Consider the following 27,847-nt stretch of genomic DNA (forward strand, 5'->3'; position numbering starts at 1 on the left):
CAATGCTGGCAAACCTGCTCCCAGAATTGTGGCTAGATTTTTTCAAGGGGGCAGGGACAGCCACCGAATCTTTGAGCAATGGCTCTGTGTACACCTCTAGAGCACCCGTGTTGGTGGGCTTTTCTAAGCCATGTGGCAATATTTGTGAGCGATTCTTCTTGTACAGTTCTCTTCCTGTCTATTACACCAAATAATGCTGCTATACAACACCTTTCTCCCCATCTCTAAGACATTGAAGGGGAAAATGGATAAATTAAAATTCAGTCTTTTGACACCTTCTGTTGAATCTTTGTCTGGCACACTCAGTTGTGCATGTTGAAGACAAATCTTGCTGAGGGCTCACTCGTATCAGTTATCTCAGGGTCTCACTTGCAGTAGCAGCCTTCTGTTTCTTGGAGTTTACCTTTGAAAGCTAGACTGCTGGTGGGTGAATGGAGTGGCGTTTATCCCTCCTGACTGCTCCTGCAACCTCAGGAGCCTGGTTTTGTAGAGTATGCCTAAAGAGCCCAAGCAATCTTAATCTACCTTGCTTTTCTTTATTATTTTTAGATGTCTCCTGGTCTTGCTGTCTAGCCTTCTTTGCAGAAATGGAGCGATAGGGTTCCCTATGATCAGTACTTAACTATTGCTGGTTCAGTGGCAACTGCTGTTAGACTTCAGTGCTTCTGTTCTCCAGGTGTTGCCACTATAAGATGTAGGCCAGCCTGGTGTGGTCTGGACTGGCCAAACATCAACACCTACCATGTGCTTCTTCCCCTGTGGTCAAGCACCCAGCCCTAAAATTGCTCTGCTGTGGGCTTTCAGGTTTTATTTCCCATCTTAATTCTAGAAAATAACTTCATACCTTTTGTTTCCCTTTGCTCTCATCTCACTGAGCTTTCCATCTCTCTGGTTTTCTGAACTCCTCACACCTTGCTGCTTATTTCTTAGCATGTGAGGGGTGTGTAGGATTGACGTTGATTGTGCCCGATGGTACCATATGTGAGAAACACCAGGAAGGATCCCAGCTTATGCTGGGAAACCAGTGGGTTTTGCTATGACAGCAGTGCCTCCTGAATTAAGTGTTCTGTAGGCTGGTCCAAAGCAGAGCAAAGATGATGGTCAGGCAGCTGCAGGCATATGCCAGCAACATGGAGACAAGGGCTTTTATCTTTGTTGTGCCCCAGCTGCTTTCAAATGGGAGCAATTCAAAGTACTGGTTTTGAGCTGCACAACTGGCTGCTCCTTCTTGCCTGTACCCAGGCACTAAAATTAGTCCATGGTTGGTTTCTCAAAGCATTACTGCAAATACATCAGTATGAAAGAAGCTGCAGAAAAATACATACCAGTCTCTCAAAGTGCTGCAAAGCTGATGGTTGTAGAGAGGCCGTTCTGGAGAAGGCTCATGGTAAGAAAATGAGTTTTTAATCTGATGATAAAATGCAGTACAGCAGTCCTCTGTCACTGTTCGAAGAACACAGCTGATGCACAGAATATACGTGGTAAACTGCTTAAAGATGGTTAAATTTGCTGAGATGAAGGGAGGTAAAACTGATACAAAGTTGTCTGTCTCTTGCACCTGTCTTGTTTACCTTCTTGCACTTCTAACCATTAACTGTTTCCCTAATCTCTGCTAATTACATCCTTAATTACATTAATATTACGCATTCTCAAATCTTAGCAGGAGAGCCTAAATTTTAGTGTTAAGCAGTGTTTTGAAGAGCCACCATTTAGTTTTAGGCGATCAGAGTACACTTTTTCTAGACCCAAGGCTAACCTTACGCTGCATTTTAGGGGTAAAGTACAGTAGTAGTTATACTGTACTCTACCCTTTGCTTATGCATTAATCTGTGTAGCTTAATGACTGCTTCAGAGCTTTCCTACTGCTTCCCAGAATAAGCTGCATAACTTGAAAAAGGGACATTGTTAGGTCACTTCAGGGCCAAATTTGCACTATAATGCCTTGATCAGAAGAACACCAAGATTTTTTTTTTTAAAGGGGAAAAAAATAGCTCAAACTGGGTACTATGAGAAGCTGAAAGAAAGACAGATGAGGCTCCCGTTACTTTTTAATATTACCACTAGTCAGGCAAAGCAATGCAAAAACTATCCAAACATACCTCAATTCTTTTTCATTTATGGTCTTCTGGAGGAGGTGCTGACTTTGATAAAGGGAGCTCTGCTAAAATCGGAAGAGCTGAGACATAATCCAGAGTGTCCTGGGCTTTAAGAACAAAGTAACCTGAGAGTGTCCCTTCAATGACAGAGCAGTCGTTATCAGACTTAACATTCTTTCTTCTGTCACTGTTGATCTTAGTCTTGCTTTTATAATGATACTTTGCATTCATCCTTTTATTAACTGTTTCCTTTTCTTTCTTTCCTTTTCAGCAATACTGGAGTAATCGCTTCTTAAACAATTTTGCAGAAATGTAAGGTTGTTTTGTTGCGTGCATGTGTTTTTAGCAACACATCTACCAAAACTTCTGCATGTATCATGTGTAAAGATTCTTTGCTTTCCCTAAAAACAAAACTCATTGTGTTCTCTGTGGAAGAAATGTGTGGTACCATTAGGACTTCAGATGTACAAATGTGCAATATAGTTACAGAATTGGAAACTCTCTCCAGAGAAGTTTGGGTTCTGTGCAGCATGGAGAAGAGTTTGTTTATCTTTGAACAAGAATCGCCGAGCTGTCAGCCAATTTTCCATATTCCTGTATGTAAAATGTCAGTTTATAAAATGTACAATATCAAAACTGCATGCCTTCGGTTGTAGACAAATCTCTGTATTGTATCATCCAAACATACTACTTATAACAGCTTATGTACAATGCTATCCTATTTATAAAACTCATTGAAAAGATTACAGATGAATGTTAAACTGTAAGCCTCCAGTTCATACCTTTGGATTTTTTTATCATGTGTGCAAATCAACCTGTTTTGCACTGTAATGTAACTTATTTAAATCTAAGGCAGTAAGACAGATGTTGGTGCAATACAAAATATTGTGATGCATTTATTTAGAAAGCAGCAAATGACTTAGCCAGTTACCACAACTGCATGTATGACCTTTAGAAGTTGTAAATAAGATCAGTTGTCTATTTACATGCTGACAGTAAGAAGCATCACACCTAGTTTCATTTGTATCAGGTAAATAAATTTATTCTACAATACATACTTTGCGTGTTATTTTATGCACTTTGTTTTCCGCAGGTACATGCGTACATACTTCAGCGTGCTCTCATATTAATGCCAGGATGACACATATTTGCACCAACAGCATTGCAATCTTTCCTTCTAGAACTATGCAGATGCCAGCTGCTCTTCCAGCAGTATTGACCTCCTCGCTGGTGTGACTTCCTCTGTCCAGGGGCTTGTGTGTGTGTTTAAGGGACACTGTCAAGTACTTTGATCACTCAATTTTTTTTAAAATGCTCCATTGTTTGTAAATCCCTCTGAGAAACTTAAAATAAACATTTCTTTCCCAACTACATCTCTTATTTTTTGTCCTTCTCTATTTCCTAAATTGCCCCAGCCCTCAGTAGCTGCTAGACTCTACCCCTTCCATAGGTAAGAGGAAGGTTAACCAAGAGTGCGTTTGCTACAAGCCATGAGCAGCCTGCTTATGGCTGCTTCTGTTAGCCATGGCTTATTCCGTTCCTCAAAACTTAGGCAATTTTGCCGGTGAGCATGCTGCAGCAGTGCAGGTCCCACCAGGTCACAGCGTCAGAGCCCTTGTTACAGTGTTAGGCAAGGCTAAAGCACTCCGAAGGGTAAAAGCTGGGTTAGCCAAGTGTCCTGTAACGCTCTGCTCTGACTCCCATAAGCTACGTTTTGTTTGGAGTAAGCGGAGGGAAGTAAGGGCACAAGCAGAGCCTCTCTAACTATGCAACTGCAGCCAACTTCAAAGGGGAGTAATGCGTTTTAAATTAACTGTAATGCCTCTCGAACTAGCCCGTGATGCCAGCAAACAGCGTTATCCAAATTAGGTGACATGTCTGAGCCCCTTCAAACACAACAGCACGAGGTTTAAAAATACTAGAGCTGAATTCCGTGGCTGAGCTCCGCTATATGATGGTAGGCGCTGCATTAATACATAGGGCTGGAGGAGAAGGCTGCTTCCTACTATGGTAGTGTTGTTCCCAGCAAGCTGAGCTCTGCTCCTAACCTCTGGGCCAAGGCTGTCAGAACCGAGTTCAGCACAGCTTTTATCTGCAGCTGCAGCTCTTCCCTCCACCTTATTTATAGACCGGCTCCTGCGCACACCAATAGCACTGTCACCAAATAACCTCCCGGAGCTGCTCCCAGCACAGGCCAACAAACAGCAGCTGTCCGTTACACTGCACAGACACCTGAGCTAAACTATTAAAATCATTTGTTCAGCCCATTAGGGAAGAAACTGCCCCATTAACAAACATCTCTAGGCTGGTGTTCAGGAAACGATGAGAAAAACAAAGCTCTCTATCGACTAAAGGCAGCTGAAGGCCAGTTTCTCGGAAGAATGCACACACACAGTGTACCAACAGCTTGTAAAAGTTACTCCTGCTGCCCAGCTGAGCTGGTGCCCTCTTCTACTTGCATCAATATTTGTCAACAGCACTGAAACCAAATGTAGACTGGCGATTATATTAATTAATTCATTGTTCAGAAAACAGCTTCAGCTTCCACTCCGTACTGCTGCCATGGCTAGTTACAGTGCGAGGATGGTTTCAGCATTTCTGCGTCGACAGCACAGCGCTGGGGAGTGAACCGAGACCAAACCCTTAACTTATCTTTAAACATTTTTGTAGTTATGATCTGCAAGCATAACTAGTCCCCAAATGAACTGCAAGCAGCACTTCTGGAGTAGAGCCACACAGAGAAAACTTTGCGAAGCTCAGTGGGTTGCTAGGTACTCAAGTGCGAGAGCATGTGGGGTAAGAGATGCTGAGATAAACAGCTTCATCCCCCCCCTCCTCCTCCTCACCTCACTGCACAGCCCTGGCTCCAAAGCACCGCATGGATGGGCCCCGTTCTGACGGCTGCGGAGGGAAGAGAAATGGTTCCCAGCACCCTCAGGCATTACAGGCAAATTACATCAAGCTCCAGTACGGGGGGCAGAAAACAGCCCCGTTTTACACCGAGGTGAATGTGATTGCGTAAGATCCAAACCCACAGCCACCCCCAGGCTGGTGGGTGAGAAATGAGGAAAGCATTTGGTAGAGGAGAAAGCACATTTGTTTCACAACCTCAGCTCTGGAAAAAAAGCCTCAGGAAAAACTACAGGCCAAGCCCGCAGAAGCTGCAGAATGAAGATGAGCATCCCACCCTCTGTTCAGCCTGCAGAGCCCTGAGCACCTGAAGACAGCTTTCTAACATTTCATCCCCAACGATTCAGCTGCTCTAAACCCAACTCTGCTAGAGCACCGGGTACCTTCCTCACCACCGGCCAACTTCTTTCCCCAGCAATCTAACACAAGCCTGCTGCTGTGTTGTTTAATGCCCAAACTGAAGACGCACAAACAATACCAAAGGGAACCAATCTAATTGCAGTCATGGCCTCAGGTTCTGCTGTCAGCCACGGACACCTCAGAAGCGGTTAACTGCAGCCGAGAGCCGAGGCTCTGCAAAGCCCGTGGGACGCTGCACGAAAAGCTCTCAGCTAAGTGGGGCAGCATCGAGAGCGGCGACCAGGGGCTGACATGGAAAATGTAGGTCAGCTCTACTGCTGCTGAGGAAACCCTGCAAGTTCACCTCAAGAGGAAAATGGGCTGGGCTCTGTGGCAGAGCGAGATGCCCTGCCGTGCCCCCGTGGCGTGCGGGATGTCTCCTCGCACACACACGCAGCCCTGACAAGGTCGACCAGCCCCGACTGCCAGGAGCAGAGCCCAAGAGACTGCTGCTTCAAGGCGCCCGCTCCAACCATCCCACTTGGCCTGTCATCGGCATTCACCAGGCTCGGAGTGCTCAGGAGCCTTCTGACATCGGTTTAGCAGGCTCAGCTATTCGCCTAACAAGGTCAAGCCCCCTGCTATTTGTTTAAATAGAGACAGAGGGACCTAAATTCATACGGTAAGAGTTATCCCCATCAGCCTCCTGGAGCAGCTTGAGGGGAATGAGCAAAATCATGAGAGCACCCAAAAACTTCCCTTTTAATTAGTTCTTTTGGAGGCAGTACAAACTCACACTTGCACATAATCCTAGGAATAACACAGGATTTTGCTGACATCACCAGCTTTAAGAGAAGACGGGTAAAGTTCTCTAGCCTTGCTCTTCAGCAATGGCCAGCCTCCAGGAGCTGCTTGGCGTGTCCAGCTCAGTGTTTCTCTGAGACTGAGCACTACCATAACCAACTGAAATAGACTTCAGCAACAACAACAAAATCCCCAGACCTGATAAGCCGGGGCTGCTATAAACCCGTGCTATTTTTGCAGGTGGCAGAGTCAATTTTTCCTACAGAGGCAGGCAGAGAACACTGCTTTACTGTTGGGGTGAGATAACATCAGAGGCTAACAATCAAGCTGCAACCAGCTCATGCATTCAGAACCAAGTCACACAGCTCCAGCGCATTGTGATTGCAAAACATCGACGCTTTGGTCTTGCGCTTGTTCCTGCCCTGCCCTGCATTCAGTGAGGCACGACACCCCAGACAGAATTTGTAACTTAAAAGTCAGTTTCTCTTATCATTGCCCTCCTGCAGGACTCGAGCACTAGCAGAGATCTTCAGCTGAGGTTTGAGACCAACCTTCACCAGGCAAAAAAGGGGCAGGCAGAAAAGCTCCCCCCACCCCTGAGCTCACCCCAACGTGTGTCCTTTCTGCTCCTGGAAGAACAAACTCACTGTCCATAGCCAGGCTGATGTGCAGCTGCTGTGCCAACAACGGCCCCTATTCACAGTGCAACACCTCAGTTTTCCAAGAATTCTTTCCCCGTATTCCTCATCCCACCACACCGCAAACAGCAGTTCTAGCCCTGTCCTGCAGTGGCTGCCTTGCCCTGGGCACACTGTCTCAGGATACAGGTACCAAATTCTGTGCCATCATAAAATCTAGGCCTAGGGTTTGTGGACACTGCCAGCTTCTTCTCACGACATCCACCACGAGGCTTTGTACCTCCGCTGAACTGCTAACATGAGAATCCACCCACCCGTGCTCACAAAACAACCGGCAGGTGCTGGAAATCTCAGCCTCTGCCAGGCAGCACTGACTGGGTACGGACTGCTTGCCAAAACCGTGCTGCTCTTCAACACAGCTCCCAGGCGTTTCACAGATCAGAAAGAAAACCAGAAGGAAATCGCTGCAGCATTGACTCAATCTCCAGTCCATCAGACGATGCATGCAAACCGCAGCTGGCCTCTCAGAAAACAAGGCCAAGTTCCCAAAGCACCCCGAGCTTGCTTTAACAAGTTCTCTGCCTTGCGGAATTACGGAATCTCCCAGAGCGACACTGCAGACCTTTCCACCGACATCCCAGCATTGTGTCAACCAGATTCCGCAATAAAACAGCAAAAAGCTGCAAGTAACGTGCCAAAACTAGCCCGAAGAATGACTGTGTACACTGCGCAGCACTAGATCTGTATCAGCGCATGGAACAAACAGAGGAAGGCAAGTGCTGCTGGTGGCTGCCCACAGCAGTGGGGAACAAGATGTTCCCTTAGTTTGGGTTGAGGGACAGTGATAATAAAGGTGTTGAAGTAAAATTCAAGCACCTAAAGTCCTGGAAAATTCCTTTCTCCAGTTGACGCTGACCCCGGAGCACACAGACTCCCTGGGATACTTCTCTTTTCTTCCTGGAACTGCTCTGACACCTTATGCTGCCTTTCTGTGAGTGCTCGGAGCTGCACTGGTAAGACCAGTTCAGCATTTAGCTCTCCCTATGCTAATCAGGTTCCACATGCTCATTAGGCAGTTCTCAGCCCGAAGCACAAGGGCTTTTTTTCTGACAGATGTACGCTGCAAGACTTAACACCATCCAGCCTTTCACAAAATGGAGTTGCTGTTGCCCTGCTTTTAAAGCATAATGGGATTAAGAGCTCGTCTCCTCCCCTCACCAGCTGCCGTTTGTGTTTGAAGTCTTCATCAGGACACTTCCATCTCGGTGAAAGCCCCACTGGCAACGTCCCACAGAACTACTCAGTTCCTCTCGCTAGCATCCTAGTGAAAAAGCAGCCGTCACGGGGCTGGCACTAGGGCTAATCCAGGGTTAGAAATAGGACACTAGGACACACGCTTTTTCCTCCCCTCGGGGCAGGGGTGAGGAAGAGCAGCCTCACCCGCAGCAGTTTCCCTTCAGGCCAGGGCTGCATGCCCAGGAGCTCCGTTTCCTTCCCAAGGCCAAGAGCCCAGCAGCAAGTGAGGTTAGCCCTTGTGTCTCTACACGCGTGTAAGGCCAGATGGTGCACGTTCTTCCTTCCGCCATGTAAAACCTCTGGATTTATGGATGGTAGATCACAGCACAAAGGGAGATCACACCAACCTCCTTCCTATTCGCTCTTTTCAGACAATAGAGGCAGCAAGAACAAAAGCTGAAATCAAAGCACAGCACGGGAAGAGTTAAACCCCTTTTGCAAAAACTCAGATATTTCCAGGGCTGGAGTGTTACTGGGTGGAAGGTCCTTAAAACTTCTCAGAGCCCAACATTTCAGCGAGGAAAGTGAACATTTGACAGAATCCTGCAGCCTTATCTAATTGTCTGAGTTGCAGTGTGACATCCTCTGCAGAACAGACAGTGGTTAGCTGGAGCCACCTTCCTGCCTGCCTATTAAAAGCTGTCCTAGAGAGCTGAGGAAACATTAAAGTCCATCTCCATACACAGTTTCTGCTCTTGCAACAATCAGCAGCAACACCAGAACCCAGCAGTTATCCAGGTCAGCTTGAATTTACACTAACACAGGAGTTACTATTTTTCAGAGTAATGCCAAACTTTCCCCTAATTAAACAGATATTTCAGCAGATGAGACAACTGAACTTACAGAAGGCATGAACTGCATGATCTGGGCCACTTTGGAAGTCGCCTGCATTCCAGGTCACTCGGGTCTACCAGACTGACAGCCCGCTCAATCCATGCGAACGTTGCCTCCTTCTTGCTTTCACTGTGGACCTAAGGAGGAAAACCAAAATCTGAGGTTAGGCTATCTGCCAATTTGGTCTGCCTGCACCATCGCTGGCTACCAGCCCATCAAATTTTCCAAGGCAGAAAAGCTCCTAGTCATTGACTGCAGATACTCGCTGGCTTCCCAGCAGACAGGCTTTACAAACATTTATTCCAAGAACCATATGGACTGCAGCTTACCCAGACCAACCAGGGTAAAGAAGATTCGTATCTGCATGCTGCTGTTCTTGCTCTACTGATGTCATCATGCCGAAGTTTCCTGGAAAACCACTTAGTATCCAACAAGATGAAGCCAAGTTACCAGCTTCAGCTCTTCAAACCATACTACACATCAAGGGAGAACACAATATATTAGACAATAAACATTAGGCAAAAAGCAGAACAACAGAAATCTGATAAATAGTTCGGGGAAAGAGCTGGCATCTTAGTGACCTTTACAGCAATGCACAAGCAGTGTGCTGTCTCTCCAGCCAACACAGGAACGGGGCCTTTTGTGCCGCCAGATCAATCCAAGCTCTTGGATCAGATGCCAGCATACAGATCTCACCTCTGCCAACTGCTAAACCCTCCCAGCCCAGGGAGCTCAACCGGGAGATGTTCCAAGCCACCAAAACCCCTCATTAGCTGAGCATCGTGTGCTGCTGCTGCCTGCCTGTCAGGCGACTTTGATGTAATTGGACTTTCTGTTCTCTGTAAATATTTTAGAAATTTATGTCAAGTCCAAGTCTCAGGATGTGTGCTTTTTTCCCCTCTTTTTCCTCTAGACAGGCATTCTGAGGCTCACCGTGCTCTAAAACAGACAGCTGACAGCTAAAAAGAAGCAAGCTGAAGTGACCAAAGGCAAATTTTCAGAATGCGAGGTCACTTTTTCCTGCCAGGCCACGCACTTGTTAAACATAATAATGTAGCCAGGACACAAGCAGGACAGCCAGTTCAGTAGATGTCATCTATTGTCCTTTAGGAAATGGTACTGTCTGTGAAGGGACAGATGTAGAAAACTCAATCCTTTTTAAAGCGTGTATGTCAGGAATTATACTGCTGTTGTTAGATCCCCAAACCATCTGCATGCATCAACATTTTGACAGGCGGACAGAGAAAGAAGGAAAAGGAAACGAATCTCCAAACTTATGAAGCCCTTTGCCTCCCCCGGGAGCTCGTTGGAAGCAGGGAAGCTGTTTGAAATGAAGGCTTTTACAATGTAAACATCTGTCAGCGACCCGCCACCGTGAAACTTCCCCTGCACATTCCATATAGAGTATTAAACAACCATTAGCATTAATGTTAGCTAAGTATGCGCAAGGCTTGAGACAGCAAGTGAAAAACAGAGATCATGCCTTCTGTTTTGCTGTCATCAACAGTGATCGATGTGGACTAGCCAAATAGCTTTGCTTAATATATAGATATAGGACATTTTTATGTTGAAATTCTCCACGTGAGCAGTTTATTCTTCACCAAGCTGTGTTTGCACCAGAATACATCAGAATACCTTCTTTTTTTGCACCCAAACACCCAGCTCTGTGTACGTCCCTGCCTCCTCCTGACCAGCTTCCAAATGACATCTTAACCAGTCTGCCAGTTCTAAAAACAACCAGAACTGCAGCAGCTGCCCAGTTCTCTCCCTTTCCACATCACCACACCAGTATTCTTCTTATCTTGTCATCCTTCCCTCCAAGATCTGGTCACTGGACCGTCACAAACCTGTTAATTATCAGCAGGGCCTCAGGCCAAAGCTCCAACACAACAATTCAACAGCATCACAGTTCCCAGCCCCCCTCCTCTTGAATATCCTTGAACCAAACAGCCTTTTGTGGGGCCACGAAGCAAGCAGATAAAAAGTAAAAAAAAATAGGATGGGAGAGGAACGTGAATATTTCCGAGGGAATTTCAGGAATCTTGTCACAGGATTACTTTTCAAACTGTTACCCTGGCAAAGCGGGCAGTACAGGAACATGACTGGTAAGGGAGTAATTCCTTAAGCCCACACTGAATCCTTTCTATGAAGAAACTACTACAAAAGTGACTACAGTGAAATTGCTTTTTACTGGGTACTACATAAAGTTGTATCAATTTACTACATTTAATCCCACCTAAGGCCACTAAATTTAAACCCCCTGGAGACTGGCATTAATATAGATGCTTTTTTTAAAAAGATATTTGGCTACAATATACTTGTGTAACTTGAAATCACAATAGCACGACACAGCCTTTGAGATTTCCTTACAGTTGAGATCCAAATGGAGAAATAGGGTTTGCTGAATAAAAAATATTCCTTGCCTCTATCTTGGACAGATCAGTTTCCACATCACTGAGCTCCTGAAAAGTAAGGATAGAAGAATCACTACAAAAAACAGGCTTAATAAGACAGTTATTGGGAAAAAAAAAAAAAAAAAAAAAAGAGCTCTAGTTAATCGAAAATCTCTCCATAATCAGCAGTAACAGAAAAGGAAAAAGCACCTCAATTAGACAAAAACATTTATATTGGCCAGCAGTCCTCAGTTCTTTTCACTATCTCTGCTTCACAGTTCCTAGATTCTCTAGATCTGGAAATCACAATTCTAAATACTGCCAGTATTTTAGTTGTTACCAGCACATCATAGAAAGCACTGGCAAGTCACTTGCTACAGAACATATATTAGATAATTCCTAGCCACATCATTGATGCATGATACTTTTAGATTCCAGTAAATTAAGACTTTTACCTCATAGCCAAGTCTATGTAAAGGCTTTAGATTTGAAGAAATTCCATCCCCTTACATCACTTCTGTATCTTGCCTATCATAAAGCAGTCAGGAATTAAGAACCTGTTAATGACATCTGTGATTTAAATGTCAAACAGCTCTCAGGGCTTCAAGCAGTCACTCTATCCTTACCCAACCCAGAGACTAGCACTGGCAGACATGTCAGTGCTGTAAAATACAACTGGATGGCAACAGCTTCTTGCCTCCCCTAAAAATTGCTTCACTTTTGGGAGCTTACATCACAGATTTGACACAGCCTGAACTTCAGGTTTTGGCTTTGCGATCTTTACTTCTAGTGTGCAGAGCACATGATTAATGGACAGAATGAGATCAGCTACTTATTACAAGCTAATTGTTCCAGTCCCTAAACTAGAATACCAGTAACTAAATTTGAGAGTACAAGATTTCTGCAAAACCTGAGATCACATTCTAAAAGTAGAGCACTAATGAAGGCTCATTAATAGGCAAGAAGAACCCCCTTAGAATTCTCAAGCTGCTGCTAAGTACATCTGTCTACATAATCTCAAACGCTTTGGCACGTAGGACATTTTAGAGTTCCTTATTCTCTTACAGTACAATTACTAGCAAAGACTACAAACAAGTGATATAACCCTAATAAATCAGGTCCTTACAGAAGCATTACTTACAGGCATCTTTTCACTGGAATTTTCACTTCCATTAAGGAGCAAAATTCTCAGAAAAATAAAGCAGCAATGATTTGATTCCATGCTGACAGCTGTCTTAAGGTGTTCTTTGGTGTACCTGGACTTGTTTGCTAAAGCTGCACATTAGGACACAGTTTTCTTTACAGCATGCTCATTTATCTTGTAGTTTCATCTCTATCCTACAAGAAGAGGTTATCAGATTATCTACAAAAACACTACAGAATGATTTAGTAAAACTGTGGTTATCAGCCTTCCTGTTCTATGCAAATGTTGTTTCAGAAAAACGTGTAAGAGTAGTGGTCTCCACCTGTGATTAGTGATATATTTCAAGGAGTCATTAGAACAAAACGGCCAAGCAGCTCACAAAATCTACATCATGTACCTCATACACATCTCTCATCAAAAATTAAATGTGTCCGCTCTTCAGTTTAGTAACACTAAAAACTCCATTCTTTCATCCACAGTGGAGGTTTGAAATAACAAGAAAGCTAATGAACCTACCTAACTTTCAGACACAGAATCCAATTTGATGAAACCTTGAGTGTGAGCAAAACACTAGGGAGGTGAAAAAAGAAAAAAAGCTTTGAATCTGCTTGTCTGTGTATACTTTTTTCCATTAGACAACAATGGTATAAACACTTTTTTTTAAAGAAAAAACAACAAAAAAAACCCTAAGATTCAGGCCTCTCATACACCAGAATGCAATTAACAAAGTGTTCACTCTAACTGAAATACAGCCATTTGGTGTATTTATTTAATTAAGGAGCAGTCACAGTTTATGCCAATTCAATCACCAAGATAGCAGCATTCTGTTCTTTTCTGTTCTTCTCATATATTCTTCAATTAAGCATAACTCAGTTTGATATGCTGGAAAGTCTAAAGCCCCCAGAATTCTAGAGAGAACACACACCCAGCTGCTTCTTTTTTTTTTAATGGATAAACTATTAGACTCCTTCGTAAGATGTGACATAAAAAAGTATTTTCAAAATAGACTAGGAATAACTGCCTAATAGAATAGGAATAACTGCCTAGTCTTTTTGTTGTGCATTTTTCTAATTCATGTAGTACACGTTACAGAGGAAAAGAAATTTTACCCTTATCTGCATTGTACTTCCACGATTAGGGGGAAGCTTGTTTTCCATCTCACATATTTGTACCAAATAGTCATTTTTCCTCCAGCTGATACTCAGAACTACTTTTTAGTCTTGTAATAAAGTCTGTCTGCTCCAGCATTAACTGTGGTAACAGAATAAATACAAAAGGAATTAAATTGTCAAGATAAAAAGATGTTTTCGTAAGACTAAGGAAATCAGAGCTGTAAGAAAAGTAAGAGCACAAAGTAATTCCTCCTCCCACACATCAAGCCCACAGAATTGAAAGTTTCTGGATTACACGAAGAAGCTCACCCTTGAAGAGATGATGCTGAAGAGAGAATGTTGAGAATCTGTACGCGAAGCAATGTAACTTGGCTAAAAGGTGAAAAAACACAGGAATTCAAACATTATCTCCCAAAAACAGGAAGTATCTAAACATGGCAAAACCACGACAATACATACTTGTATAATTTTAACATTTTTACAGAAATGCATGTGGAAAGGGATGAATTCTTTTTATATCATTTTAATTGTCATTGCTGTATGCTGAATGTGAAGTGCTTTGAGTCACTGATGAAAAACCATTTAGTAACATTCTGAAATAAAACTAAAGAGCATTTAAAAATAAATTTTAATGTACAGACTTTATGTGATTATAGGCTTGAGTAAGGATTGGGCAAACTGCTGTAACTCTCCAACACTGGTACAATTCTGTACACACAGAAATCAGTCAACTACAAAAATGTCCTCTAAGTCAAAGCGGCGTGGCGTATCAAACTTCTCCTTTACAGCACACAGGAGATAAAAAGACATGCCTTATAAAAAGACAAATTAATTCAACAAACACAGCAAGAGAAAAGTGCTGCTTTCAGCCACACGGAAGCAACTCCTCCAGACTTCAACAGGAGTGTGAGCCCAAAAGGTAGCATACAAACAAGGGAGCATACAAACCTTTTTCACAAAGGAATACAAACAGCTGTATTTACAAATCAATCAAGCACGCTTAGCCCTGAACACAATTTAGACAGTTCCCATCATAAACAATAGGCTTATTATGCACTTTAGATTCTAATGCTTTTAGTTTTAGCAGGGATTTTTTTGAAATTAAAGTTGCAAATAACCTCCAGTACAGTTAATCCCTTATACTTAATAAATAAGCAGCATCAAGAATCTTCATGGCATTGAGATGCATAGAACTATTAAATGGTTTCAGAGTCTATATTAAAAAAAAAAGTCTTTGTTACTGCAAAAATCACAGCTGAAGTTCTTCAAAGAAGAATGGCCCCAGTGGTATGTTCATGTGCCAAAACAAGCCTCAGGAAGAGAGGCCATCACTGCATGCCAAACCACTGTTCTTGATCTGCCCACTGGGCTGCTTCACTATCGCTGCCTTCCAAGTCCCCCTCTTCTCCACTTCCCTCCATATCGTCCACATCTTCTTCCTGGGTTGCATCTGTTGGGCTTTCCTCTTTTTCCATTTTCTGCATTCCTTCTAGTGACTTCTGATCATTTGGATCCAAACTGAGGGAAAGAAAAGAAAGCATTGACTTAAAACTTAGTATTTTTTTGTATTTGTAATGCTATCATTAAAAAAAAATCATCTTGTTTTCTGCACTTCCTGTTTAGCATCACCAAGAGTTTCAAATCAGTAAACTTCACCTCAGGCTGACAATAACACCAAGTATTGCATCTTTATACAAAACCATTTTGAGCCTCACGAATGCACTTCTCTAAACATCACACTCTTTAAGGAAACTTAAGTCAACTCCTTCAGACAACACTAATTATAAAGCAATGTGGAAGTAATAAAAATTTAAATGACTATGACTAAACGCATCATTTACAAAATAAAAATAGCTGATCCATTTACGCAACACGAGTTTATTGTGGATGTAATGTGCTAGATTTAAGGTGAGTTTAACTTTTTGAAATCGAAATATGTAACATTTAACATAACTTTATAAGATAACATTTAGGTTCTTTATTGAATCACCTATTTAAATTTACATAATAGCTCATGCTCATAGAGCATCTTCTATTCTAAAGGAACAGATTCTGAAGTTGCCAATGTAATAATAAATAAAAAAATCCATGCCTTAATCTTTTTATCAGTCAAGGAGCTGTATGCATGGTGACATGTTTGCTGTTAATACCATCCATAAATTTTGCACTTCTCAGTTCAAAGCCTTATGAGCAACTAATTCATTATCAGGCTACAATGCGTTATGTTTCTGTTTTAAGGGAGAATGATGTAGAGCTACCTCTGATGCATGCACTAACCACTTAGTGACTCAACGCTCAACTTTTTACTTGAAGTTGATTATTGGTTCTTATAAATATGCTGCAATTTTGGAGTCTCTGGGTTACCTTAGGGCAATACTGTACTGGTCCATTGCTTCCTGGTATTCGTTGACAGCTACAAGAAAGTCTCCGAGTATTCGATGCAGAACACAGTCACTCTGATTAGCCAGTGCGTTCCTCAGCAAAGCAATTCCATCTTCATACTTTTGTTCTCTACCTGTTTATTTGCAAAACTACAGTTTTAATTAATAGTTTAGACAAATCTATAAAAGTCAGAGTGCGCAGTAAAAGCCATCACAACACACACTTATTTCTTCCCTCAGAAGTGACAGCATGAAGGATAGTAGCAATATACTTTTTGTAAGCAGTAACTGCTACACTCATGACTACGTATACTTTGAAGTCAAAACATTTTGTCTGCAATTGTTTCAAGTGCTGCAATGTCAGTTGTGAGATGCAATTAATTCTTGTGCTTTTCCCTTCAGAATAGAACTGACAACCCCCTAGGCTGCAACATCACCATCACATTCCTCGCATTGATGAGGCTGCATAATTAAAACATCAATTATGTTTTGTAGTATTAAGTTGGAAAAGTGGAAAGAGAAAAGTGGAAAATGAATTAAGTGGAAAAAGTGAACTTACTAAGAAGTTCTGCTTTCTTTACCACAGCTTTAATGTAATCAGGTCTTTGTGTCAGCGCTTTGTCCAATAATGTTTTTGCTTTTTCCTGTGTGACTGGGTCTTCAAGACAGACTGTTGCTAACAGAGTGAGGGTCTGTGCATTTGCTCCCAGAGTTTTATACACGTTATTTGCCATAACCATAGCTTCTCGGATACTGTTAGATGCTAGGTAACATTCGATGAGACCTGATGATGAAAAAGGAAAAAAATTTAACATTACTTTTAACTCTGCAAGAAAATGCATATTCCTCTGAAAACATATTTTCCTTAACTACTTACCATATAAATTTGTTCCTATTTAGGAGACAGTATGACAAAACGAAGTTCCCAGTGCAACTAACTATCCAATTACCATCATCTGAAACTGATTTGATCAAAACACCGAAGTCTCTTTATACCCAGATTAAACTATTTAAAAACAAACATCTTTTTTGAAAATCATTCTTATAAATACATGTGTTCTCTATTATCTCTCATCTAACTACTTTTAATAGAACTTTATAGCTTTGGGGGTAATAATAGTTTATTTACTAGAAAGTCAGCAGGAGAAAAAAAAAAACAACTCCTGTCCATTCCCTTGCTTGATAATAGCAAAAACCATCATCACCACCACCACACCACCAAACCAATGCTATACGTTTGAGTAGCTTCGCTTCACTCACCTTCATAGCAATCCAGCCTGCAAGGCGCAAGACGTATCGCTTCACGGAAGTGTATAATTGCTTCCTGTACCCGGCCCATGTTCCTAAGAGCAGCTCCTTTCAGCAACAGTGCTTGAACGCTATTACTATTAAGCTGGATAGCTTTGGCTCCTAAATATAAGGCACGGGAGTATCGTTTACTATAGAAACTGTGACACCTACGGAAAGACAAGACAGATTGTAAACGTACTGCCTGCATGCATTCACAGAGGCTTAGAAGAGAGAGGGGGAAAAAAAAAAATAGATTACAAGCAACTGTTGAGCTTCTTGGATTTCAAGTTAAAAATATATGTTCAGGTAAAAACAAACTTTTCTTTTCAAAAGCTAAAAAAAAATGAAACCAACAAGAAAACATCAATATGAATATTAACCATTATAGCTATTTAATAGATCACTGCTATTGCACAGGTACAGTAAATCAAAGAGGTTTAGACGTACTGGAAACAACCAAAGTAAGTATTTATTACTAGCTAAGTTACCCCAAAACCAGAACATAGTTAGAAAAGCACCCTCTGAACGAAAAAATCTGAATCCACTGTATAACTGTAATCTACCTCATGCAGCAAATCGAGAGGGTCAGGGTAAGAAAGGAAAGAGAACATCTTACCCAGACACCACCCAGGGCTCTGCATGTTGATCAGAAATATTGAAGAGACGGCAGCCCAAGTTTTCCACATCCTCCAGTCGACCTTCCCGTGCCAATAAATAACCATATACATCCATTCCTGAAGCGAAACGTTTGAAGGTCAGTCATCAAGAAACGGAAAGCTCATTCACAACAAGAAATAATAAAAACAAACTTAATTATTTTTAATATATGCTTCTTTGGCAAACCACATAAATGGCTACGATACCTTTTAATTTTAAATGACTTACAACACCAACACCTACTATGAACCGTGCAAGTACCAGCAACTGGTCATTGTACACAATTTCCAAGTGTAAATTCTGAATTGAAAGCCAGGTACAACAATATTCAATATTCTACTGAATGTTTGTGTGTATCTGCTACTCCAATGTTACTCACCAGATCATTACACTAAGTAAACTTTTTTTTAGGATTTTCTTACCTTTTATTAGGTAAGGATCCAGCATTTGTGCTTGTTCAAATTTTAGAATAGAGTTCTTATTATCTCCAGCTCTGAAATACAGGTCTGCTAAGCTCCCCAGTAAATCTACATTATCCCTCAGCAATGACTTTTTCTCTAAAGAGCTTTAAGAGAAAAGAAACGGCTGTTATTTATACAATGTCATTTTAATATAATTATACATAAATATTTTATATTATTTGATTACATCATGCTCTTTCAACTCTTACCAAATGGTATTGATTGCTCTCGTGTTATCTCCAGTATGCACAAAAGCATACGCCTTGATCCACACTGAAAGCCAGTCCAAGTTAGGAATACTCTGAATTACATTCATTGTCATAGAGGCCACTTCTGCACCTTTCACCGACAGCGAGAGCAAACCTATTCAGAAAGGTATAAAATTCAACTTCAGTCACCATAAACTACCTTTAATATAAATTAATTGTCTCAAGACCAGGAACTCCATCCCCTGGCAAGCATAAACAAGCAGTTTGTCACAATGTTCTTTATAATTTGCATAATACAGGCATTATATATTATATGCAAATTGCAGTCAATTACCTAGTCCTAAAGATAATTCAGATTATAACACTTTTTAGTGCTGAAGTACTTACAGTATGGAGAAACCTACCTAGTATGGCATCAAGTGCTAACGGGCACTGTCTCAGTACTTCTTTGTAGCTTGTAACGGATGAGCGTTCTTGACCCGCTTTCTTGTACAGATTTGCCAGCATCATGTTGATCTGTAAGGAACACAACGGCACTAGAGTCAGGTATGAGAAAGGAGAAATCCTCACTAAGAATAGGTCACAACTTTGCCTTCAAGCATTGCTCCCTCCCTCCTGTTCTGGGTAGAAGTTATAATTGCCAGCTTTTCTTCTGAGATCACTATAACATACCATATACTATAAAATTAAAATTGATTATTCTGAGCCCAAATATAAAATTTGTATTCTTCGGTATTGACATAATACATCCTGAAATCTCAGTATTTTGCATACATGATGTCAAAAAATGGGCAAGTATTTTACGTATGATGCCGAGAAGGACCTGTATACCCATTACATTAACTTTCAGTATACGTCTCTGATCAACTGAAGTTTTAAAGAGTTTAGGAAGGCAGAGAAAGTTTCCATTTAGCTTATGATTAAAGTCATGATTGATGAAAGAACAGAAATGATTTGAGCTCTACGCAGCCCAATTACTTTTCTGCTACAATACTTCATTTTACTAGTGTGTATAGGTTAAAAGTTTTCTTTCCTTAATCTTTTCTTCTTTTTCTGCTCTGCAATTTGGTCTTTAAACAGAACACCTATACATTACCAGAGCCTAAGCCACATACACTGCTTTAAGATAAAACATAGATGATTGAGTTGATGCATTTATCTTTTAAGCCCTTATGACATAACAGAGCCAGAAGGCACAGACTCAACATATTTAGCACTGCAGTCCACAATGGGATCTAAATATTTAGCGTTATCTAAACTGTTATTAAGAAGGATGTAGTGAACTGGAAAGACGGAGCATTGGTGTTCCTACTGTTTGCCAAAGTCTTCATCCTTTCAAGCATCTCGCATTGCTCAAACCATACAATAAGAAATGATGTGCTACTCCTTACACATTCTGGATTCAAGAACGTATTAAAACACTTGCTCAATTTTAACAATCACAGTTTAGCAGGTTCAGTTGACTGCCTAACAGTGAAACAGCACAGAACAGTCAGCCTTGCAAGGTAACTAGGCTACAAGTGTATCCCCTTCAGCTCCAGCTGGTGACAGCATGCCTTTCCTGTCCAGCGATACACAGCTCTTCCATGGAGGCTAGGACTCTGCCTAGCTACATCCACAAAGTAAAGTACGTTACGTTAAACCTGTACTTGGCTCTCACTTTTAGAGCCCCACTTCAAAACCAGAGCAAATTATTCAGATATCTCGCACTCACTCGCTAACTTGCCGTAATTGAACAGCTTACAATCATATAAACTTTTTTTCCTGGTAGAAGTGACACACATTTGTTGAGAGTAATCGCTCTTTGCCCTATGAAAACTACTCATAACAACATCCAAGAAAGAATGGACGATGGATGGATGATACAGATTTCAAGCTCTATTATACTCAGAGACTACATTGCTTTACTGGCCTAAGGATTAGAAATACACCGACCAAGGACTTGTGACAAACATCTGCCAGAACAAACCTTTGGGGTTCTCTGTCTGGAAGGAATCCCATCCAGAATAGCAATGGCATCTTTATCTTGCTTCAGCATTGTATAGCATTCAGCCATTTTATATTTCACTTCAATTTCAGACGGTAAACACTGAAATAAAACACAAACATTAAGCACTTTACAGTCACATAAGAAACGTAAATAAGGTCGCCTCATAAAATGTTTAAAATACGTTAGAAAAGTCTAGTGCAAGAAAGTTAAAAACGCAACTGACTGGTTCTCATGTCTTCAAAAAGCATGAATTGCACATATAAAACTCACGTTCCAAGACCAAATTAAGCTTTCCATTAGAAAAGAGGCTTATTTGACATGATAAATCCACAATCTAACACTACATCATTAAATCAGCAACATTAACTGAACAGAGGGGGCCTGATCATTTTATGCAGCACATTAGTCAGTTTTGAAATACCTGGCTTTGGGGGGTTGATGCAGCATTCCCAGTAGAAGGTCTTACTTTTGAAGTTTTACTTAAAGCCTTTTTCTGCTGCAAGGCCATTGTGTACTTACTGACAGCATTTCTATATTCCTTATCATGGAAAAGAGAATCCGCGTGATATACGAGAAGTTGGTATTTCTGAGATGGTGAAAACAGTTCCCTAGGAAAAAATGCAAACAGACTAAGTTCAGCAAAGAGCCAAAGAGATTCCAAAGCATGTGAAGCTTGCTTGTCTGCCTTCAATTTCCAAATGTTGCTGCTCCCTTGCTGCACTGGGAGGGCCCCTGGGTAACAGGTACAACTCCTCACAAAGGTGCTACCTTCCCATGTTGAGCAGTGAGGGTTTCAGAAGGGGATTCTGGCGTTAATTAGTAGCTCAAACAACTCTCCATAACATACAGGCGCACAGAGGCCACTGTAGGCAGGGAGAGCCCTAACACTGAGCCCTCCTCCTCCTCCTCCTGCCCCTGCCCGCAGGCTCCCCGCGGGCCTCCCCCTCAGCCGCCGGCGGGAGGGCCACTCACGGGTTGTTGCCGCTCATCGTCAGGAGAAGCCCGCTGAGGAGCCGCACGTTCGAGTGGAGCCCGGCGGAGGCCATCTCCCGGACGTGCTCCACCACGCTCATGACGGCGGCGGGAGGGCACGGCAAGGAGAAACGGAGCCGGGAGGGAGCCGGGAGGGAGCCGGGAGGGGACCGGAAAGAGAGGAGGAACGGATCGGGGCCACCACAGCCGCTTCAAAATGGCGCCGTCGCAGGGGCCTCACGCGACGCCGCCTCCGCCGCTGCCCTGACGGCGGGCGCGCGGCCCGACAGGCGCTCGGCAGGGCAGCCCGCGGGCGGGGCCAAGGCCCCCCGATAGCTCCGCCCGCGCAGCGGCGCCTTCCCTCAGTCGGCTGTAGGGCGGGTGGGTGGTAGGAGTAGGGGGATTATGTCAGGCTTGGCAGTGTGTCATGGGGGCTGGAGGAGACCTTCTCCGGCTCAGCAGTGTTTTGTGTAAAAAGATTTAGACTCTGTATCTGCAGAGCTCTTAAACCTAGCCGTTTTTCCTCTCAAAACCGAATTTTCTACCAAAACTTCATTAGCTATTGGCTGTGGCAGCTAAGTGTGACAGGTCTTGGAGATGACGGAGGTTCTGCCTGTAAAAATAGACAGCTGAGAAGAAAGACCCTTTAAAACCCAGGTTTATTCTGGGACATAGAAAAAACACTTTAACTTGAGCCACCATTAACTATGAGGCATGGAACTGCCTCTCAAGAGCGGTCAACCTCACACAGCAACAAGATAAAACCTGTGTTGGGAGTTTTTTCTTTCATCAACTTAATTTTTTCCACTCCCTTACCTACTGTGAAAGGGAGTAAAATGTGTAAAATGTAAAACGTGGCTACTCTACAAGCATTACTGCCACTGACAGCAGGAGGAGCTGTCGGCTCGAGGCCACCACAGCTCTCAGTGACTGCGCCGAGCAGCCCAGTGTTAAGGAACGCAAAGTTATGGTGGTGCTGTACGGCGGCAATGAAACAAGCATTGCCACAACGTTTTGCCACAACTGCAATTTTCTGTCTAGAAAATAAAATGAACTCACATTTGCAGATCTTCAGGAAGCCATCAGAGTGATCAAAACAATTTTTGCTGCTACCATGTGCTCATTATGTTTGACCAAATCTGCCATCACAAAGGCAGCCTTGGACTAAGGTGTATGTAATCTGCCTACATTACTCTTTGAAGACGTTAAAACATCTTCAGAGCACTGCTCTGCAGAGGAAGATGTTAAATAACGGGGACACTGCTGGAGACTACAGCCTCTGCATTAATCTTGTTTACAATAAGAATGATTCACTTCTTTCTGATTACTTTACCATTAAACAATAATGATGGCCTTTTCACCAAAATTTTAATTTTATTTCTTTGAAAGCTATCCATAAGACATAAAGCAGGTATCACATTAATTACAAGCTAAGTTTATTGAAAAAAGGTAAAAATCATTGTACTTTAACACGTGATATTGAGACTCTAGCCAGCAGAGCAATTACATACGCCCCCAGGCACACACATTTCTCCTGTTCAAACAAAAGCCCTGTTTTAAATGCTAGCTGTAACCACTGATAATAAAGCAGCCTGCATCTGAAACAGCACATTAGAAATCTTTTATTAAGCACCAGCTTAATATTTGCTTACAGTACTCAATGTTCTTTTTGCTTTAACTTCTTTTTACCTCTCATTGATTATTTTTTTCTTCATAAGCACTTAATTCTTCCTTGGTACAAAACATATCCAAAAAAAAAAAAAAAAAGGCAAAATCCTTTACACATGTTCCTGTGGAAATGCTTAATGTTGTTGCTGCTTTGCCTCTTCACTGCCCAGGACCTGACAGACTCTTGTTCATGAACTGTCTCTTCACGAAGCAGATCCACCACTGCAGAAGAAAGTACAAAATAAGAAAATATGCAAAAGCAGTTTCAGTGCAGTAAATGAAATAGTGACTTGCAAGTATTCAACCACTGACAAATAACAAATGTTATGGGTCCAATTTTGCACATACAGTTTTCCCTATTGGTTTCTATTGGAATTTAGGAAAACGATGACAGGAGTGGATCCAATGAGTTATAATATAGAGCTGCAGACTCTGAATTAAAGCAGGATATTATCCTTTCTACTATTTCAATACTATTTTTACTATTTATTCTGTGTATGCTATTTCTTCCAATATATTTAGTCCAGTATAATAATAAACAAGGCATCGGAAAGCTATGCCTTTGAAACTAAATTTGCCTAAATACTTTCAATGTTAAAAACAGTCATATTTGCACATGAAACATATAACCAGGAGGTAATTCATGCATTGATTGGCTATTTTTTTAATCTGGGTATGAGGCAAAACAGTCTACTTCAAGGAAGCTAACAGATCAGAACCACTCAGGAAGATAAACAGCATTTCTCATGCCCACAGATTTCTGAAAACCTTGAGTCCTCCTTAGCCAACAGTATGCAATACTTTGAAGAACTGATTGAGACACCACTTATTACTATCCTGCTTTTAAAAGTATCCAAAATTGTCATTTGCTGTCTTACAATATTACAGATGAAATGTATTGAAAATTTGCAGTCTGATAGCCTTATAAAACCAGGGAAGCCCGCTCCAAAGTTATCCACATCTCATCACTCACCCCATCGTTTCACTTCTCTGAAAAAACAAGCAAGCCTCTCATTAGATCTGTGTTGATCACACCAAAGCCTTACCTTACTAGGCTTGTCACTCTGAGGATCAAATACTTTTTCACAAAGCCGAAGACCAGTTTCTTGCCTGAGCTGCTGCAAGTAGGCTCTCATCACCTCTGAAACACAGCGCAAGCACAAAACAGCACCAAGTGAAATTGAATTTATCATGGAAGCATTGGACATCAATGCCTACAGTGGAAACTGTGAGCTTTCACAGCTTTCAGCTTGCTGGCTGGCTGAGTTGGTTCGTTCAATATACAGCCACACTTGGGATTTTTATATTTAATTTTATATAATGTTAATATAATTTTATATAATTATAAAATCAGTAAAAAGGATCATCCAAACCATTTTTTTCTCATTGGTACCTTTGCCCATCATTGTAGACTTCCTCTTTTCCCAGTGCAGAAGTTGGCTTGGGCTCTGTTACAGAATTTATCTAGCAATTATGTTGATGCAAAAGACTCAGACCCATATTGCTCTGTTCTGTTGAATTTATGGATCCAGGGAAGTTTTTGGGCCCCTGAGGTCAGAAAATCCAGCTCATGCAGCCCGCAGAAGACAGAGCTACAGATTCAGAAGATTCAGTTTTCAGGGTCACTTTTCTAGTCATAGTCACAAAAATGCAGCTGGTAAACTATGTGCCAAAGGAAGCCTTCAGAGTTCTTGGTTTAGTCTCACCTTCCTCCTGCTTGTTGGTAGGTTTGGCATAAATGGCATTAAGTGGAAAGCCAGGTTCCCCAGGGATTGGGAAGTTAGTGATTCCTAGTGTGTACATCTCTTTCTCTCCTTGGCCTTTGGAGTTACACTGGAAGAACCAGGCAAACAATTGGTTAAAACTTACAAACAAAAGCCTTAGACTCAAATATTTTACCAGACATTAAAACTTAAAGACTCATCAAGATGAGCATCACAACATCTCTTTGGAGATCCACAGCCTCAAGTATTTGTGGCTCTGACAACTGGGACTATGGTGAGCAGTGTTAGTTGTGCCCCTAGGAGGAGAACATCAGCAAATACTCTTGAGTACAATCCCAGAACAGGCTGTTTCCCTGCTTACCTTTTGCAGCTTTTTCAAGCACTCAGAAATGTAGAGAGTTACGTAGATCAGTGTTCTGTCAGCCTCATTCTGCAAAATAAGAGCGCACACAGAGCCCAGACACTGTTAGACTACAGAATGCTTTATGGAACTGGTAAAAGTTTGAAATAGGAATGAATTCAAACCATTTGGGATAAAAATTTCCTCATCAGAGAGGAACTTGTAATTCATGACATTTATCCAATTAAAAAAATTAAGTGGGAGGAAGGGGAGGTTTTCTTATCTAATAGAACTATTTAACCTGCAAAGAAATGTATACCTGTACCACCAAATATCCAAGACTTACTGTATATACAATATCACAAAAAATTACCTTAATTTCATAATTTTTGAAGAAAACATTAGCTTTGAAGTAGTAGATGGCTTCATCTATAATATCTACATCCTTAGCTTAAAAAAAAAAGAAAAACAAAGTTAAACAGTGTACCAGTACACCACATTTGATCATAACTTTTATTCACTGAAGTACATAAACAATGGTTCTTGCAAAAGCAAAATCATTTACAAAATGCAGAAAACTGGGCTACGCTATAGTGTTTGCTATCTGAAAGACTGGTGAACTCAGACCGTAATATTTAAGTTTCCTACTCTTAGCAGGAGTTTTAACTCCCTTTTCTTCTTTCCACCATGACTTCTCACTTCACAAAGGGCAGCAGTTCAGCAGTTCCCCAGTTTCCTACCAGTTGAGTAACTTAAGTGGTCAGTTTTGGGATGCCCAAGACTAAAGTTTTGGGTTTTTGCTACCCTACAGTGCTGCCTTTCTTCCTCATCATCCTGTAGCTTCAAAGCAGCCAAGTGCCCTCAGCCTCGGCCCCAAAGTGCGAGTTCTCTGCAGTTAAACCTCTGCTTCCTCTGACATGAGAGGGTTTGCACCACCACGTCCTCCTCAGAGCCTGCTGACAAGCACGCTGAGACACTGGAGGAAGTGTGAAAATAGTAACTGTAGGCTTCCTTTTAATTAGTAAAGTAACCAAATTAGCCAGACCTGTTCCAGATAACAATTGTATGATAATTTTCTACGGCTTGTAACACTTCAGCATCTGAAAACGTCATCTACAAAGCAGTCCATTTCTAAGCCACAACTCCTCTCCTCACTCTTACTGGGTCTGGTCTGGGACAAACCGTGAAATGACTTCAAACAATATGCAAAGGGGCTTTCAGAGATAAACTTACTTTCCCGGGGCGCTGGGCCTTTGAACTGACTTCTGATGGGTAACAGCGCCATGTTCCCAACTAGCTTGGTATCAGAGTCCATTAAAGTTGAGTGGTAAGCCTACAGACAGGGGAGAAGGCTTGTTATCAACGCCACTTAAAACGGGCATTTCAGCATCCCCTTGGCAGCGCAGACTGATTACGACTCTCTCCTGTATCCTCACCGAAGTCAGTTTTGTTGGTTAGCTGTGCTTCCAGCAACCTTTCTTTGCACAAACAACTTATATTTTTTAACTGGGCCCATATCTCAGCACCATTCCGGTGCTGACCATCCCCCCGGACACCATTTATGTTAGTGGTGGAAGACAGGACAAAACTGGTGCATCCAACCCATGTCCGCTGCTCCATCCCTGGGCTGCCTGAACCCAAGTTGCAGGGCTCCACTGGAGGAGCAGCCCTGCAGTGGGGCATTCCACAGGTCACGAAATTGGTCATTAAACGAGTTAGTTACTCCGTCATTAGAAAGGGATTTTGTTGCACGTCTAGCTAATAATAGTAGATAATAATAACTAAAATCAGGCTTATCACATACATGCTCAAGAAGATTTCTGTGTGCTACAACAGGTGTAAGCGGGGTAAAAAAACCCCAGCCCTCTGAATATGACACTTCCTGGAAAATTGGCTTTGACCAAGTGACCATTTAAGAAGCCTTCCCCGCCCCGCAGCCCTGCCTTTGCGGGGCCGTAGCAGGCTGCCGCCCTCCCACCGGGGGGAGGAAGAAGAAAGAGGAAGATGAAGGCTCCGGCCTTGCAGCAGCCTCCCACCGACACCAACCCCCTCCAAAGCGCCAGGCTCCAGCGGCTACGGCCCCGTTCCCCCCTCAAACCCGACCCCGTTCCCTTTTCACCCCCGGCCCCACAGCCGAGCCCCGGCCCCACAGCGCCCGGCCGCGCCCGGCGTCCCGCCCCCCGCCGGGCCTCCCGCGGGCTGCCCGCGCCCCTCACCGGCATCTCGGAGGGCAGGGGGCAGCTCGGCGGGGCCGAGCGGGTGGATGGCAGGGATGGGTTCACGGCAAGCCTTCCTCTTCCTCTTCCTCGGCCGCCGGGGCTGCAGGAAATGAGGCAGCAGGGCGGTGCGAGCAGGGGAAGCCGCAGCCTGCGCCGCCCCGAGAGGCGCCGCTCCCGGCCGGGGAAGGAGCTGAGGTGGGGAGCGGGGTGAGGCAGCACGGAGCCAGCCCCACCGGGGCGGGTTTTGGGGCGGTGAAGCGTTTGAAGAGACCCAGGTTCGTCTGGTACTAGCGACCCATGGCCCTCCCTGGGAGCCGGTGTGTCTAATTTCACCCATAAATGACTCGTTGCGTGAGTCAGGCAGGAAAAA

At 42.7% G+C, this 27,847-nt stretch overlaps 3 protein-coding genes and 1 long non-coding RNA gene across 6 annotated transcripts in view; 1 reads left to right on the plus strand and 3 right to left on the minus strand.

Moving 5' to 3' along the window:
• ATP2A2 (ATPase sarcoplasmic/endoplasmic reticulum Ca2+ transporting 2) overlaps nucleotides 1-3,469 on the plus strand; it is a 45,098-nt gene extending 41,629 nt beyond the window's left edge. For both annotated transcript variants that reach the window (XR_007166993.2, XM_066979049.1), the window contains exon 21: nucleotides 2,368-3,469. Coding sequence is in view for 1 of the 2 variants with exons in the window: in XM_066979049.1 (XP_066835150.1) it covers nucleotides 2,368-2,381 (14 nt within the window). In the remaining variant the exon portion in view is untranslated. The remainder of the gene's footprint in view (nucleotides 1-2,367) is intronic.
• LOC136786559 (uncharacterized) lies at nucleotides 3,086-13,940 on the minus strand. The gene is made up of 5 exons (XR_010825553.1): nucleotides 13,876-13,940; nucleotides 13,564-13,705; nucleotides 12,452-12,648; nucleotides 9,247-11,379; nucleotides 3,086-9,054 (listed from the first exon to the last, which is right to left on the minus strand). It is a non-coding gene; the product is annotated as an uncharacterized lncRNA (long non-coding RNA).
• A 236-nt stretch (nucleotides 13,941-14,176) lies between these two features.
• On the minus strand, nucleotides 14,177-21,752 carry ANAPC7 (anaphase promoting complex subunit 7). 2 transcript variants are annotated; one of them, XM_013173346.3, is made up of 11 exons: nucleotides 21,527-21,752; nucleotides 20,976-21,162; nucleotides 20,534-20,653; nucleotides 18,969-19,080; nucleotides 18,565-18,718; nucleotides 18,317-18,459; nucleotides 17,854-17,971; nucleotides 17,208-17,404; nucleotides 16,507-16,731; nucleotides 15,931-16,081; nucleotides 14,177-15,084 (listed from the first exon to the last, which is right to left on the minus strand). In XM_013173346.3, exons 1-11 carry the CDS (start codon nucleotides 21,625-21,627, stop codon nucleotides 14,895-14,897), a joined length of 1,698 nt encoding a protein of 565 aa, XP_013028800.2. In that variant the 5' UTR covers nucleotides 21,628-21,752; the 3' UTR covers nucleotides 14,177-14,894. The 2 variants fall into 2 exon arrangements, with proteins under 2 accessions (XP_013028800.2, XP_013028801.1); XM_013173347.3 differs by lacking the exon at nucleotides 21,527-21,752 and having other exon boundaries at nucleotides 21,074-21,161.
• Nucleotides 21,753-22,940: 1,188 nt separating this feature from the next.
• Nucleotides 22,941-27,655, minus strand: ARPC3 (actin related protein 2/3 complex subunit 3). The gene is made up of 7 exons (XM_048073652.2): nucleotides 27,475-27,655; nucleotides 26,492-26,591; nucleotides 25,632-25,708; nucleotides 25,280-25,348; nucleotides 24,901-25,027; nucleotides 24,241-24,335; nucleotides 22,941-23,416 (listed from the first exon to the last, which is right to left on the minus strand). Exons 1-7 carry the CDS (start codon nucleotides 27,478-27,480, stop codon nucleotides 23,354-23,356), a joined length of 537 nt encoding a protein of 178 aa, XP_047929609.2. The 5' UTR covers nucleotides 27,481-27,655; the 3' UTR covers nucleotides 22,941-23,353.
• Between the last annotated feature and the right edge of the window lie 192 nt (nucleotides 27,656-27,847).

Source organism: Anser cygnoides, chromosome 17 (genome assembly GCF_040182565.1).
Source record: "Anser cygnoides isolate HZ-2024a breed goose chromosome 17, Taihu_goose_T2T_genome, whole genome shotgun sequence".
Lineage (NCBI taxonomy): Eukaryota > Metazoa > Chordata > Aves > Anseriformes > Anatidae > Anser > Anser cygnoides.